The following is a 16707-nucleotide window of genomic DNA, read 5'->3' on the forward strand; positions in this document are numbered from 1 at the left end:
CCATGTAGTATGTCCTGCAATGGATAAGCACCTGAAATCATCTTTCTATTTTTCTATCAACTCAGTCACAGAAAGGTATTTGTATCTGTCATTTTGCTTCTTTCCATTGTGTTGCAGATCCTGATGAGAAAGAAGAAGTGTCAGAAACAGGTGAGAGAAGCCATAGCAGGTGATGACAGACCCCCTGGGAAATTTTCAGTGGCGTCAACTCACACAGGATGTCACCATGTTTCATCAATGTCATTTTCAGATTCCCACGAGCAGCTGATACCACCAAGGTTCCTAGAAAGGTTTACCAATAAAAAGGTGAAGAAAGGTGCGAGCATCACATTATCTGTAAAAGTTGAAGGTAAGTGGGTAGTTACCTAATCTCCCTGCATAACACTTGGGTTGTATATCTTTGTTGTATATCTTTGTTGTATATCTTTGTTGTATATCTTTGTTGTATATCTTTGTTGTATATCTTTGTTTTATATCTTTGTGACTCGTTCCGGACTTTCTCTGGGCCCAAGTCATTGCAGCATCATCTCCTGTATTAATCTGAGGTTTGGGGCTGTACTCTTAGCTGTAACAAACCTTGTGTAGGCTGAAGGAAAGCACATCTCCACCTCCATATCCCCGTTTGTAAAAATAGGGATAACACTTAGTGGTTTTATGAAGGCGTGTTGGTTAACAGGTTTGTTTTTAGAAGGAGTCTTTATAAGTGAGCCAGATAAAGGTTTGTGCTCCTTTACTACATAACTTATTTTTGGAGAAGCAGGGTTTTTTCACAGTATGGCTCATGATTGTGTGTGAGTAACACCATTAGGAAAATTGAAGTTCAGTGCTTTGGTTTTCCTTCAGGACATCCACCACCAACCATTACTTGGCTGAAAGAAGAGTCTCAGGAAGACATCCTGTGGATCAAACCAGACACTCCTGGATATAAGCTCGCCAGTTCCAATATGCATCACAGTTTAATCCTGTTGGATGTTAAAAAGAAGTACACTGGAGCTTACACATGCATTGCTACCAACAAGGCTGGCCAGTCCATCTGCACTGCCAACCTAGAAGTTGCAGATGGTAAGCCATATGTTAAAGACACTTTCTCCTCATTGCCTTTCATACAGTTCCTAAGAGTGTGACTGATATGGAAATTAACCAAGTCACAACCAAAATAAATATCTTTTCCCAGAATGAGCCATGAATTTTCTTGCCTTGTCAGCGATGATGCTCTTAGCTTCTATAATGTTTTAGTTTTTTAACCTAGCTTTGATTAAAAGCAGCATCTTTTCTGTATAAAGAGCAGACAAATCTGAAGAAGAACCACATTAACCACAAAGAAAACAGAAAGGCTATGTAAAATAACTGTCACCATTTACTGTGCCAAGAGCTACAGCAGCACAGCTTGAGCAGTGTGGAGAGATGGGACAGACAGTCCTACATCTGTGTGAGAACAGAGAGGAGCAAAGTGTTTGTGTTGCACAATTGATAGTATGCATCCCAGCTGAGGAAATGTTAATGGGTCAGAGTCACTATGTCAGTATTCCCAGTAATCCATGTTGAGAAAATGTGTCTACAGTAAGCAGAACATCCTACGTCTGCTGTCCTCTGATTCTGAACCCTAATCTTGCAGTGAAAGAGGCTGAAGTCCTGACCCAGGAGCGTGTGATGGTATCAGAGGCCATAATGACCACCCTGGGGTAAGTGGCTGAAGCAGAGCAGTGCAGCTATCATCCTGCAGAAGTAAAACAGTGAGAAGTGGGGAGCTTAGTGTCTGCAGAAACAAACAGGCTACTTCCAGTGGGGATCCTGTACATAGATTCTGAATGCCAACATCTGTAGTACTGACCACTGTCTCTCTGTAACTCATCTTTCTCCATCTTTAGCATGGGATTGGCCCTTACCAGTAGTCCTTGATACTGGCATGCAGAGCATTTATTGACGGACACTAGCGAAACAGTTTGAGGTCCTATGAATGAGGCATCCTATACAGAGAGTAATATGAATGCCAGTCATTTCTTCACGATTACCAAGGAAGGTGGTGACAAGAACAAAGAAAGATTTTGTTCATTTTGGATAAAAGCCTTGCCCTTTTTGTTCCTGCATACAGCAGGGGGGTTGGAACTAGGTGATATTAAAGCCTCCTTTCAGCCCCAACCGTTCTATGATTCCTTTTTGTCTCTAAACAGAGAGCCAAAAAGATTAACAGGGTTAAGGTCTGCATTATCAAAAGGTTCTGCTCACTAACTTCTCACCTGCAAATGCACATGAAGAACCTATCAACTTGCCATTCTTGGCTTGGATTCTGGGAAGATACATTCTGAAAAGTGGTACCCACCTGAACCCACCCTAGCTTCTACAGTGCATCTGCCCCAAAAGAATCGACCAGTTTCACTCCAGGATGTCAATTTGCAGAGCAAATTTCCCTTCCTAAGCATCAGTTTGCTATGTGGAATTGTCTGCCTCCCTCCACTAGGACCATTTTATTGTCAATTAAAAAAACAGAGACCTAGTAGAACTAATTGACACTAGTCAATTAGGTTTATAGCTGGTGTTCCTCTACACGTGTTCTGTTTGCTACACATAGTCTTTATCAGAGTTGATAACTGAAGCTTAGGAGATGGGTGGTTTAACTCTGAAAGCAGTGCATGCCTCCTGCTGCTGCCTGTGCACAGCAGAGATCTTTTCTCATTTAGGGCTTATTACTACACATCTTAATTCAACTTCTAATTCTGCTTTTCTCCTTTTTTTTTTTTTTCAGAGCTGTTCATCCCTCTGAAGGTAAGATGAACTTTTTTCTCCTACTTTCACACCTACAGCTGAGATCACCTATGAGTGCCATGATAACCACCTACTTCCATCCTTCTGTTCTCTTGCAACTCTATGAAATATATTTTTGGGGGGACTCTGTTCAAGAGTGAATTGTTTGGAGGAAATGTGAGTATGCAGTGTTAAAAGCCGGGGAGGTGAAGAAACTGAGGCCTTCCTTCCACAGAAGCTTTTATCTATAATAATAATCATCATCATCATTATCATCAACTTTCCAGTGCCATACTGCATGCATAATAGAAAATTATATTTTCCAGGAGACCTTGAAGCTGGTAGGGAAGGTGTACCCAGAACTCCTATTTCATTAGCTGATGTTGGAACTGAAGAATTCTTCCAGAAGCTCACCTCTCGTATCTCAGAAATGGTATCTGCAAAAATAAGTCAGGGTAAGCAACCTGGCAGATGCAAGTTCATTAGTATAGAAAATGTAATGCTTTCTTAGTCATCTGGTCTTTAAGTATGAGCAAGATTTGTAAAGCAGGTTTTGGGGCAGTCATCTTGCATAAGTATGAACAGTAGCACATGTTTAATACCAAGAATTTTTGGATGGGGTGTTTTTAGTCAAGACAAGGCTGAAAACTGTGCTGGTTTGATGAATTACATGAAAAAATCTGGTTTGTTGAGCCATTTTTCTCGTAGCGAATTTTGCCTTGAAACAAAGGTGTTCTTTGAATGTAATGGTAATGCACACAGGAGGCGTAGAGCCTTATGCATGAGACATTCCAATTGTTTATTCAACCCTGTGCATCAGAAGGAAATCACGTTCAATAATCCAAGTGCTCTTCTGGGGCAGTGCTAGTGTTTTTAACATTGAAAGTTACTACATATTTGCTTAATGTCCAAGTAGGAGATCCTGATTTCATACTTGGTGGTCTTTCTGCTTTTTAGCCACGCTCCGAGTGCCAGGTGCAGAAAGCGATGATGAATCCAAAACCCCCTCTGCATCTCCCCGCCACGGCCGATCCAGACCTTCATCCATTGCTCAAGAGTCCTCCTCTGAATCTGAAGATGGGGATTCCAGAGGAGAGGTACATCTCTATGAGTGCTGCTGATGGTCCTTCTGGTTCCTTTCCAACTTGGAGTACTCTATGATTCCATGACCTGTATGGACAAATTTCACACAAGGAGAAAGCCTCACTTATAATGATCAGTCTCCAAAGTTTTAAGAATCTCCATCCCCTTTTGGGGTGTACCTCACTGCAGTAGGTACATTTAGAAGTACAACGTATGGGACGTGTGATACAGAGCACAGCGAATCAGATTCTCTTGGCTCACTCTATGACCTTCAACAACGTGGTCAAAATTTACCATATATTTTCTCAATCGCTCTTTTGTTCACCACTCAACTTCAGGAAGTAAAAGCTTGATTTTCTGTGCCCTTGGATACAGTTGGCCAAAAGAATTTTGTTGAGAATTTCTTCCCATGGGAATAGCAGTGAAAAATTAGTGAATATCCATATGTTTGGGATGTTTATATCAAAACATTTCTCAAAAAAGGAGAAGATGAAGAAAAAAAAAATGGAACCTTTGACAACGTTGGCCATTCTTCTCCTTTGTCACAAAATCCACTTATTCATTATACACAACCCAAACACTTTGGACAGTTTTGAAAATAAGGTGTTCCAATTGCAGAAAACATCAAACAGTGCTTCTCCTTGCCATAAAGGGGCTGTTAGATAAAACGTAGATAAACGCTTCTGTTCTGCTGGTGTTTCTGTATTCACTTCAGAACTGCAAATAACTGTTGTTTCATCCCTGCAGATCTTTGATGTCTACATGGTCACAGCTGACTACGTGCCCCCTGTGCCTGACAAGGAGGCCATCACTTTGAAGGAAGGCCAGTATGTGGAAGTCCTTGATTCAGCTCATCCCCTGAAGTGGTTGGTCAGGACCAAACCCACAAAATCCAGTCCTTCTCGGCAGGGCTGGGTATCTCCAGCTTACCTGGACAAGAGATTAAAGGTGACTGATCATGCTGTATTTATTTTCTATCTACAATTAAGTGGTTTGTTTGCCATTCTTAGACATCTCTCTTGCACAGTCTGACAGGGAGGAAGCTATTGAAGGGATCTTGATGGAGCTTTTTTTATATTCCCCATGATTGCAGGGGTATCTGGGTTTGAAAAACCTTATCATCCTCCAACTAATTACAAACTTCTGCTTTAGTAGTTATTGAAAGGGACGTGGGGGATATTATTCAGCAGCTACTGACTAAATCACTGTCAGATGAATATATTTCTTTTTTCTTGTGTTTTAGTTGTCACCGGAGTGGGGAACAACAGAAGTTCCTGAGTTCCCTGGAGAATGTGTTTCTGAGGATGAATATAAAAGGAAGCTCAGGTAAGCTCTTGTAGTTTGATATTTGCAGTGCTGATTCTTGTTGTCTTTTGATGTAACATGAATGTTGGCATTGAGGTACTCCTGCCAGAGATGTTCCTCTGGGATTTGCCATCTACTCTTTCTAAGACTTAGAATTTTTGATGTTTGAGTGACTTCTGCCATAAAAAAGCCAAGGAAAATTCCAGGCAATCTATATCATGTTGAGGGACTTGAAAGAAGGATTTTAGTGATGGAATTCTGGAGGCTCTGTATTTCACACACACACACACAGACAAACAAACAAACAAAAAAACCTTACAATTTGGTACCTCTGTTACTTCAGTGTGCTGTATATCAGATAAACAGTTTTCTGATAAATAGTGAAAGCTCTCGCAGAAGCCCCGCTACAACCTCTCGTTAATCTCTTGTAGTGCAGCATGTTCTGAGTGTTCTATCATAGGGATATTTGCATTTTTGGTGGCACACTGTGGTAATAAAATTGCTGCTATTTACTTTACACAGGTCATTTTGTCACTTGTGTTCTGTTCCATCAGTCCTAGCAGTAGATACCTGTGAGGTAGGAGTAGGTGTCCCAATGTAAGTGGGGTATCCAAGTTCCCTCTGTGATCAGATCCCTTACAAACCTATTCAGCTCACTCCAGGATATCTATTCCTCTGATCAAATGCCTCTACTTTTCATGCCAAAAACCCCTTGGTATGTTGAGGATAATAGTGATGATTGTTCTTTCTTCTTGCTTGTTCGTTTTCCCTCCCTTCAGTGTTCTTATTCAAGAGCTCTTGATCTCAGAAGAGGATTACATTCAAGATCTACAGTTCCTCCAGACTCATCACCTTAGGTACATCGAGACCTGTCCCAGTGTCCCAGGAGCTATCGCCAGTCAGAAATCCACCATCTTCAGAAATATTGATGATATTACTCACTTCCATTCCAGGTAGGCATCCCCATGTGCCTTCCTTTAAGACCAAAAAGTGCCTCACTTACTGGTTTTACAGCTATGCCAGCTACGGTTACAGAAATTCAAGCAAAGAGGGACAGCACAGTGCTGGGTAAAGAGACATTGGGAAGCTTAATGCAAACATTCAGCATCCCTTGGTCCCCCAGTCATTTCCTTTGGTCTGTGTTGACCTGAGCTTGTGCTGATTTAGAGATCTGGCTGTGTTCTAGCCTCACTGCATCGCCTTCTCCTCATTTCTCTTTTCTTCCACAGTGCTTTCCTCCGAGGCTTGCAGAAATGTGACACTGATGATGATGTGGCCATGTGCTTTATTAAACACGAGGCAGAATTTAACAAGTACATCCAGTACCTGGTGGGGCGGGTGCAGGCAGAGTCAGTTGTTGTCAGCAAAGCTGTCCAGGATTTCTACAAGGTAAACAGCAACCAAAGTACCTCTTGAACATGCGTGAAGAAGTACTATATGAGTATTTTTCCAAGTATAATCCTTACTACTGCTGTTCATAATGATAATTACTCATTCTTCTACGTATTTTTTTTTTTCCAGAGATACACAGATGAAATTTTAATGAACGAAGATCCTTCACAGACACTTATCCCACCATTGCAGCACTACCTGGAAAAACCCATCAACAGGATCCAGCAGTATCAGACTATTATCAAGGTGAAGAGCATATGCTATATGCTTGTTTCTGATAGCTTTATGTTCTGCTTTGTGCAGCCTGTGGGGAAAAATCCTTCTTTATTTTCCCTTTCTTAGCTTCTTTCTGATGTAACTACTGTCAAAAGCTTGAGTAAACTGAGGCAGTAATCACTGTCAGTGATGTTACTCTCTGAATAGTTTTATGACTGTAAATCCAGATGACAGTTCACAGTTTCCAGCACCACAAACCAATTCCAACCCCCAGACCACAGACAAAAATTTAAAAACTGCACTTTTCAATAGTATTTTTCATGGGAAGTAGCACAAAAAAATTATCCAGAAATAAGACTGTCTTGCCCAAAAACAAAATGTACTTCAGCATACAAAAGTTTGGATAGTTTGAAGAAGGATCAGATTGAATTTCTAATTTTGAACACCTGCCTGCACACAAACATTAAAATTTTAAGTATGTCTTGGAACAGAGAGCAAACATAGGTGCTTCCCCTGTCTTCAGAGTTGGAATAGAGGCACGTGAACAAACATGAGGGGAAAAAAATAACTGCTATTTCATACTTGTTCAATCCTCTTGTATTTCTATCTAATGTCTACTCTTAGTTTAGCATTGCCCCATGAATGACGTTGTCAGGGTGAGCACTAGAGGAACTACAAGGGATACATTTAGGATTGCACTTATTTTTTCTCACTGCACAGTAATATCCACAATGTTTCCCCACAGGAATTAATCCGAAACAAAGCAAGAAACAGCCAAAACTGCACTTTGCTGGAGCAGGCTTATGCCATCGTGTCTGCACTCACCCGAAGAGCAGAAAACAACCTCCATGTCTCACTCATTGAGAACTACCCAGGGACCTTGGAAAGCCTTGGTGAACCCATCCGACAGGTAACTGTGATATGTGCACCATTGCTAGTGCACCTTATGTCCTACAAGATGCTCCACTAGAAGCTCCATTAGAAGCTCCATGTATGAAACAGAGTACTTGTTTATTCCCTTTCTTGCTGTTTGGTGTGAGACGTCTCAGTATGTAGGAAAGATGGGTCTACTGGCTTGACAAAGGTTTAAAGGACAAGAGTACTGATGCTCATGGGCCAGCTCACATGTGATGTACTTATTTCCTTTTCCAACACTCTCTTCACATAGGATAGGATTTGATTTGGCCCACTCCCCCACCATGATCTTTACAGTATGTTGTTCCTTCTTCATCTTCTCTTATTATGGGCAAAGTGCATGGACCAATTTCACCTTCTTTTAAAGAAACTAGTTTGCAGGGCTTGTCAGTTCAAGGAAACATAACATACTTTGTATGTGCTCCAGTGACAATCTGTGATCAGTTTATGTCATTTCAAAACTCAGTCGTGTGTCTTCAGAAGAGCTGTGTGCTTCTCCAGGTCACTGCAGGAACAGGAGCATAGAGGAAAGATGACCTATCTATTAAGAAACCAGCGTAGGACTACAGGGGAGACCTTATAGCTCTCTACAATGACTGGCAAGGATGCTGTAGCAAGGTGGGGGTTGGCCTTTTCTCCCAGATAACAGTGATAGGTTGAGAGGTAATGGCCTTAGGTTGCGCCAGGGAAGTTTCAGGTTGGATATTAGGAATAACTTGTGAGAAAGAGTGGCTAGGCACTGGAAGAGGCTGCCCAGGGAGGTGGTGGTGTCACCATCCCTGGAGATCTTCAAGCACTGTGGAGATGTGGCACTGAGGGACACGGTCTGTGGGGCATGGCGGGGGGTGGGTTTGGGTTGGACCTCGTGATCGATCTTACAGGTCTTTTCCAACCTGAATGATTCTATGTTTCTTGACTTCTAGCATGCTTACTCAAATTTTGGTCTCTTTGTAGACTTATTGTGTCACGTTGGGCAATTCATTAACTCTGCTTCTTTGCGTCCCCTCTTTCCTGAGAATCACAGTGTTCTGCTGAGTGGAGTTGTAAGGTTAATTACAGCGATTTTGAGACAGTCTGGTACAACTCAGCTGTCTGCATTTAGACATCTGGTAACAAAAGCCCACTGAATCACACCCCAGGTGTGCCTGCTTCTCCCCAGTGGTGCCAGGGGGAACCTATTAATTGGAGTTGTCAGTTCATGAGGGTACAGAAAATGAACATCCTGCTCTGGTGAAGGAGATCAAATGAGTGTGTAATAAACCACGTTGTAATAAAACAGTGGTGCATAGGGTAAGGATACAATGGTTAAAATTGTTATCCCCAAAAATTGGTGATCTCTTTGCTGAGAAATGTTATAGTATCACCACAGCAATTATTCCAGTATAACTATGTGCTCTTTCTTCTTTTCCTGCCAGGGCCACTTCGTTGTGTGGGAAGGAGCTCCAGGAGCTAGAATGGCATGGAAAGGACACAAAAGACACGTCTTCCTCTTCAGGAATTATCTTGTGATCTGCAAACCGAAGCGAGACACGAGGACAGACACCTACAGTTACATCTTCAAGAATATCATGAAGGTCAAGCAAATGAAAAGCCTTTTAGAGTTCTTTTCTAAGCCCAGTGTCAACCCTACGGCATTACGCATGAGGGTGGTTATGTGCCCCACCCCGAGATACCCTTTAATACTGGACATGACTTTCCTGGAATATAATAATTACTGCCAGGAAAACGTTTATTTGCTATCCAAAAGTCAGAAATACCAAGGAAAGGGTTGCAAAGTGACTCTGATTGCTGTTCAGCCAAAGCCATGTTGCATTTCTCCCACTGTCTGACAATTACTCTAATTTCCAATTTTGCTGTTAGAGCATGTAACATAGCTTTGATGGGAATGGCATAAGTAGTGTCCACTGAAGAGTGTATGCACTGACAGCAGGAGACTTGCTGGTGTTTAATAACTGTTTCCATTTAAAACCTGTATTGATAATGTTTCTGATTCACAAAGGCTAGGTTCAGATCTGAATCGTACTAAACTCTGAGATTTCGGTTCTGGGTGGAGTTCAGCCCTACCTGAAATGAACAAAGGATTTGTGTTGACTTTCTTGCACTCCTCCTGTTTGCAGCTGAACAACATAGATGTGAACGACATGGTGGAAGGGGATGACCGTGCCTTTGAGATCTGGCACGAGCGGGAGGACTCAGTCCGCAAGTACCTCCTTCAGGCTCGTACAGTGAACATCAAGAACTCCTGGGTGAAAGAAATCTGTGGCATACAGCAGCGAATCAGCCAGCCTGTCTGGAGTGAGTATGGCTTGCTTGGGATTGGCTCCCTGATTGAAGAAGGAGACTTTTTTTCTAGGACAAAGGAGACCATCGAGGGTCATCTGTCACCTCCTCAACTGAACGAGGGTTGGAGGCTTCCCACAGGTTAAAACCACATCACTGCTCTAAATAGCAATTTGCACAGCCTGACTGCAAGCAGTAAGCTTTAACTGGAATGGTTGTAGTTAAGTACTCCATCTGAACTAGGATAGGCACCTTGATCAACTCCATAGGATATGACTCCATTTACCATCTAGAGAACCAGGACTGTATATCACCAAAGCGAACAGCTTTACGTGTCAGATGTCCCATAGGACCTGTATGATTTGGAGGCAATAGCAGAGCGAGTGAATATCTTTCTTATTACTCTTTAGTATCCATAGACCAAGTCTGTAAAACACAGGGTGATGAGCTGAGAAGAGATGGCTCTCCACTGCAATTTCAACACCCCCCGTACACAGGTTAGCTTTGATAGAGGATTAGCCATAGGCTGAGGTAGTTGCTCGGTTCTGTCTTCATATTTAGACATCCTTGCCAATAAAAGGGGCGTTTTGCAGCACAGTCATGGAACCTCAGAATCACAGGGGTTGGTAGGGGCCTCTAGGGATCATCGAGTCCAACTCCCTGCTGAAGCAGGTTCCATAGATTGCAGAATAGTCCTGAAAATGAAGAGAGAAATGAAACACTGAATCACCTAAAACATGAATTGCTGTTGGCACTAGAGGTGCATTTATTCTGGCAGGGATTGCAGGAAGGTAGATAACCACAGGATTTGGTGACAAAGACCCCAGACCACTCCATTGGAAAGATCCACAACGTTTGAACTAGAGCCCTAAAAGTCCCTTGTTACTTCATCAGGTGTCAAACATTTCACCCTCAACTTCTGGCTTACAATGCTGGCTTACAAATCCATGTGTCTGGGCACATGGATTTGCTTTGGATCTTTATGCTGTCATCCAGGTTGCTTCATTCTCACTGTCATTTCAAGCCAATCTTCCAGAATTCCAGAAATGCTGCCTATCATCTTACCTTGCAGCAGCCATCCCATAGACACCCTATCCTCCTTGGGGCTAACCTGTTATTCTGTTTCAGTTCCTCCAGACTTTGAGGAAGAACTGGCAGACTGTACAGCCGAGCTGGGAGAGACAGTGAAGCTGGCTTGCAAAGTGACAGGAGCTCCCAAGCCATCTGTCAGCTGGTACAAAGGTATGAGAATCACATCAGGAAACACGTACTCCATGTTTCTTCTCTCTGTACTTTGCTCTGTGTCAAGCTGTCAGTGAGTAATCTAAAGGCTGGTCACCTAGAAATACCTAATTCTAGCCTTAATGTTAGCTGTAGGTAATATAGATCTTTCTGTGACAATCGATTTACCCAAAGAGTGATTTATAGAATCATAGAATCACAAGGGTAGAAAGGACCTTACAAGATCACCCAATCCAGCCATCCTCCCATTTACCTACAGGAAAATTTTCTTTTGAGGGTGTTGAAGAGCTCATTCTTCAATCACTAACATCAGGTGCTAGAAAGCAAATGCAGCTCTCATTCCTCTGAAGTGGAAGTGCTGGATAAAAGTCCCGTGGAGAAAACATAACTGATACTGAAATATTTACAAAGAGTTTTTTCCCTTAATTTTTAAGATGGAAAGCCAGTGGAGGTGGATCCCCATCACATTATAATAGAAGATCCTGATGGCTCCTGCACACTGATCTTGGACAACCTCACAGGCGTTGACTCAGGACAGTACATGTGCTTTGCTTCCAGTCCTGCTGGAAATGCCAGTACCTTAGGAAAGATCCTTGTTCAAGGTAAAGACCTGCACAGAGGTGTTGTTTCAAAGGGCAATGTAATTCCCTGAGCATCAATATGAAGACATTCCAGAAGTTCTATATAGCATGCAAGAGAGATTAATTTTTCTTGAAGATAACAGTAGCGGTGAAATCTCAGGTCAAAAAAGAGGTCTTTACTGCCTTGTGCACTGAAATCCTGAGAATTATCTGATCAGGGACACACCTTTGTATCTGTTAGAGCATTGTCATATTTCCAGCTGTTCACTGCCTTTACCTTTGCTTTGCAGTGCCACCACGGTTTGTGAACAAGGTTAGAAATGCTTATTTTGTGGAGGGTGAGGATGCTCAATTTACCTGCACTGTCGAAGGAGCACCGAGGCCTCAGATCAGGTCAGTTCCTCAAGCAGCTTGGGAACAAATCCCACATTCCCATTTTGTATGGTCTGAAGACCCTCCTTGCTTGTTTTTCCCAAGTAATGACCCTTTCTTCCCTGAGCTTTTTACCCTACAACCATCCCCACACTGGTTCTTCCCTATCCCGCCCTTCCTTAGCTTCTCAATATTTTTTTTCTGGCTGGAATCTGGAACAGTACTTACAGATAATGCTTAGATATAAACACTCATGCCCTGACAACATTTTGTCGTCGCTTTATTATCCTTGTCCTACACTTGAATCAAGCAAACCGTCTGCGATAATCAGGAAGCTCAATATAACTTCTCAATGATTAGAAGCACATTTCCCTGCATTGGCTGATGGGATTTCTTGAGAAGGGTCTCTGCACCCCACGTATTTCAGTATCCATGTGTGATCTACCTTTCTGCATGACTGTCTTCCAATAAACAAGCATTAGCTAATGATTAACTCCTGATTTGTATGCTCACTGGTCTGATAAATGGATCAGTGAAGTGGGAATCTCTTGATACTGCTTTTTTTTCTGGCTCATACGAAGTGTTTTCCCATGCAGATGGTACAAGGATGGCATATTGTTGAAGGACACAAATAAATACCAAACTTTCAGTGAACCACGGAGTGGTGTAATAGTCCTGGTGGTCAAGAGCCCTTCTAATGAAGACATGGGACACTATGAATGTGAAGTAAGTTCAGAGAGATTTAGAGATCTGCTGACATGACGTAGACTGGAGAAGTCACTGCACTGAGATCCATTGCATGGGATTAGTGACTGAGAAGTTGTTGCTGCATGCCATATCAAAAATGTTTATACAAGTCAGGTTCTCCCTTGATCTGGACTTTGAATATCTGAAAGCTTAGGATGACTCTGATCTGAGAGTTTGGTTGTTCTAGTAATGATAGAGTGAGCTTACTCTGGAACTTAAATCCAGATCTCTAGAGCTACATCTTTGCAAGTTTGGGATCATTCTGATGTGATTATTTTCTCAGGACCACCTTCAAACTAGAACAGATTTATGCCACTACAAATCCAAGAGGAAGAAGTAAAGTAAATAGAAATGGAAACCACTGCCATTCCTGTATATTTAGCAAGCATTCATGGGAAGTATCTCAAAATTAGAATGAACATGCTGTAAAATATTTTCTAAAAATTAGGCACAGTCTGTGCACTCACAGTAATAAAATAGTAATAAGCTCTCAGGACTCAGCAATGAAAGGGGATGTGGCTGAGCTCACAGCAACTTCACAGTTTTTCCACTGATTTTTATGTGGTCTGATCCAATTTAAAGACTCCTGCTAGGATTTTAGCAAAACCACATTACCTGGCTAAGATCCGAAGATCCAGTGTTGCCTTGGTTGAGTAAGATTCAGTAGACCGAAGGATGATTTAAAAAAACACAAAACCAAACCACACAGCTGTTTAACACAACTGTTTAACTACCACTTCAATGGCAGGAATCTGAGCTCTTAGCAGAGATAGTTACCTTAGGACCAAATCACAGAGCAAACAATGAGTAACTAAGCTAGCTGTTGTTCCATCACCTATTTGTGTAAGTCATTCATGGTAAAGCATTATAATGAACTTACTGAGCAGCATGTGTTCATTGAAACTCTGCTCAGGCCTAGGGGCACAGATTCACCTGCTTCTGTTATCAGGTAATTGCAAAATACTTATTGTTAGAGTATGGGAAGATTTTACTGTAGAAAAGCATCCTGCATTTTATTCAGTACCGCATAATTCTCTTTAGCTGGTGAACAGATTAGGGTCAGCAAAAAGTGGAGCAGAACTTTACCATCACACTGCTGCAGCCCTGACCCAGGAGAGGAGAGGAGACCAAGCCATCACCATTGAAGGTATGGTCCTTGTCCAGCTCTGTGAGTATGTCAGTGTATTAACTCTAAAACCATCTCATTGAGGCTCAAACATATTTGCCATCTTATCCATGTTGATTGTTGGTGTCCATGTATCTGTATGTCCATCAAGACGTGCATGGGTATACTGCAGCTCAGCCATATACCCATCACCATCTGTTGATTTCCAGATCTGGCAAATCAACTTCATCATATAATGTTCATAAACACATCATATGAGAAAGCAGGCGTAAATGAAGGGTATGTCACACCAGCCAAGAAAAATGTTTCTGTTCCTGCTGCAGTACTTGGAAATGTATGTCAGCCTGGCAGAACACGAGTTACGTTTTTCCGACAGAGAACAGGGGCCAGTAAATAAAGCCGCAGATATATTGTGATCCTTTCCTGAAATGCTACTGAAAACCTTCTGGAATTATTAGGAAAGGAGAACTGACTGCTGTATATCCTGCACAATAGTTCAACCCTTTGCTAGGACTACTCACATAACCCAGAATCTGTTCCATTTTTTCCATGCATCTTTCAACTGAATCATACGGGCTGATCTTACACCATCCAATAACACATCCCTTTATTAGCACTTCAACTTCCTCAGTTGCCTTCCTGAAGATACCTTTTTACTAAAGGAACTTACACAAGCAGTCTGCTAGGTACACAAATCTAGATTAGTGGCCAAATCTGAGAATGGAATATTCCCTAGCATTCAAAATTGTTTCTTCATACATGTTAGGAGCATCCTTGCATGGCTGAGCATGGGACAGCCAGTGCTGTCTCTCTTGAGCAGCCCCCAGAAGCAGTTCAGGAGGTAATACAGCCAAGGGACGGTAGATAGTGGATAGCTTACTGCTTTGAAGGGTGAGAGAGAGGACTGGGGTAGGCATAGGTCATTCCATGCCAACAAGCATCGATGTCAGAGAGCTCTTCCAGATGCAGGCAATTGGGACATGGCAAAAGAAAGCCAGAGGTTCGCCAAGAACTGTGGTATATTCTTTCCTCATCATCGATGTTTTCATATTAACTCAGGATAATAACAAGAGTTCAAGTGTACTTTTGACAGGGTTTGAGTGTTGTTATCCACATCCAATTGAGGGCCATCAAATATAAAGACCTTCTGACCAGAGTCTGGAAAAATACTCAGGGAAAATGGTTCTTCACAATCCTATTTCCTTATCTTTATCCCCATATTGGCTCTGTCTGAGAGAGGGTCCTGGTCAGGATGGAGCATGGGGTCAGCCCTCTGTAGACACCAGTAATGCATTGCTACACATTAAGAGGGTTCAGACACACCAGGGCATTAACAGCAGTATCCAGATCTACATACTCACATGTTTTGGTTTTATGCTTGCTTTCCTTGTGGTCCTTTACCAGAATACTGTAAATCATCAAACAGCATTGCAGGGAGAATGGTGTCTGTAGAGCAACACTACAATTATTTCGGTAGCATAAATGTTGAGGTACTTTAATGATTTGTCCTTGCTGAGACATAGAGAGAAAAATAACTCACATGCAGTATGTAGAGGAACACAAATTACTGTTAGGATGGCATATCTTCATGAAGTTTCCTTGTGCCAAGAATGCTATAAAAGCAAAGGTTGTAAAACAGCTGATGGGGTTACAAATTCAGCCCTGAATTAATCATGCGATGTCACTCCCTCAGCCATAAACAGAAAGATTTTGTGAGCTTGTTGGAAGAAATGTAATTGGAGCTTGTTGCTATGAAATAGTCTCTGGTCTGTGATTTGCAATTGACTGAGCTTGGTAATAGGGAAAGAAATTGATCCCTGAGTGACCTCCAGGGTGAAACAGTGGGAGCTGCTCCAAGGCAGCCGAGAGCAATGAGCAGGCTCACCCATGGACCACGATGGCTGTTCTGCTCAGAACATTCAGAATCATATCAGGGATAAGTTTGGCACAATGCGCTTGTACCAAAGTGGGAGGGAGTCAATTGCTTCTCTGGGAATCAGTGACCACTTTGATCTACCTATTGAAAAATCAAGCTCGTCTGGCAAAGAACAGGAGGATGGATGGATCTCAGGAAGGCTTTCGCTTTCCATCCTTACAATCTTTTCTCTGTGTGAAAATTGGACTATTTATAACTTCACCAAGACGACTACATTACTGCTGTGTGGTTTTACTACATCAGAAAATGGCTGCTATGTCCGTTTTCCAGTTTACCTGATTTACTGTTGGTTCTGGGAAGTGACTACAATAAGAGCCTCCTGAGACACCCAAGGGGCTTTAGTTGCAGTTGTGTTAGCTTTCATTTTCTTGTACTGTGTTTTACACCGAGCCAAACCTACTATCACGATTGAGATCCTGTTAGTACAGTGGTTTACGGGCCCTGACCTGCAGCCAGTGGTGGTCATCAGACCAACACTTGGGGTCTTAAAAGCAAAATTCTTGCCATTAGGTTTAAATTCGTGGTATGGAAATTTGCAGATCAATTGGAAGGATCAAAATCAAAAGGATGGAAACCACTGAACTAAGGGACCCCCTGACTTCTGCCTTCAGTCACACTTGGTTTTTGCACTGAAGTCAACGGAGAGTTGCTTTAAAAATCCTCTTTCTGTAGACATATGAAGAATTTTAGACACATCAAAAAATGCAATGGAAAGAAGATCTTTCTCTTTGACTTCAAGTTGACTGTCTGCTTTGTGGCCACCCGCCTTG

General features: G+C 42.1%; 1 protein-coding gene across 1 annotated transcript in view; it reads left to right on the top strand.

Annotated features, from left to right (window-relative positions):
• Nucleotides 1-16707, top strand: part of OBSCN (obscurin, cytoskeletal calmodulin and titin-interacting RhoGEF) — a 153205-nt gene that overhangs the window by 98957 nt on the left and 37541 nt on the right. The window contains 20 exon segments of the mRNA XM_042817438.1: nt 118-150; nt 251-349; nt 844-1062; nt 1616-1682; nt 2744-2763; nt 3069-3197; nt 3700-3839; nt 4573-4773; nt 5069-5151; nt 5910-6083; nt 6360-6519; nt 6652-6768; nt 7484-7648; nt 9069-9227; nt 9771-9948; nt 11062-11175; nt 11610-11777; nt 12047-12149; nt 12725-12854; nt 13917-14022. Of these exon segments, the coding sequence (XP_042673372.1) occupies nt 118-150; nt 251-349; nt 844-1062; nt 1616-1682; nt 2744-2763; nt 3069-3197; nt 3700-3839; nt 4573-4773; nt 5069-5151; nt 5910-6083; nt 6360-6519; nt 6652-6768; nt 7484-7648; nt 9069-9227; nt 9771-9948; nt 11062-11175; nt 11610-11777; nt 12047-12149; nt 12725-12854; nt 13917-14022 (2565 nt within the window).

Source organism: Centrocercus urophasianus, unplaced genomic scaffold (assembly GCF_019232065.1).
Source record: "Centrocercus urophasianus isolate 14NV4802_14NV808 unplaced genomic scaffold, USGS_Curo_1.0 seq_16, whole genome shotgun sequence".
NCBI classification, from domain to species: domain Eukaryota; kingdom Metazoa; phylum Chordata; class Aves; order Galliformes; family Phasianidae; genus Centrocercus; species Centrocercus urophasianus.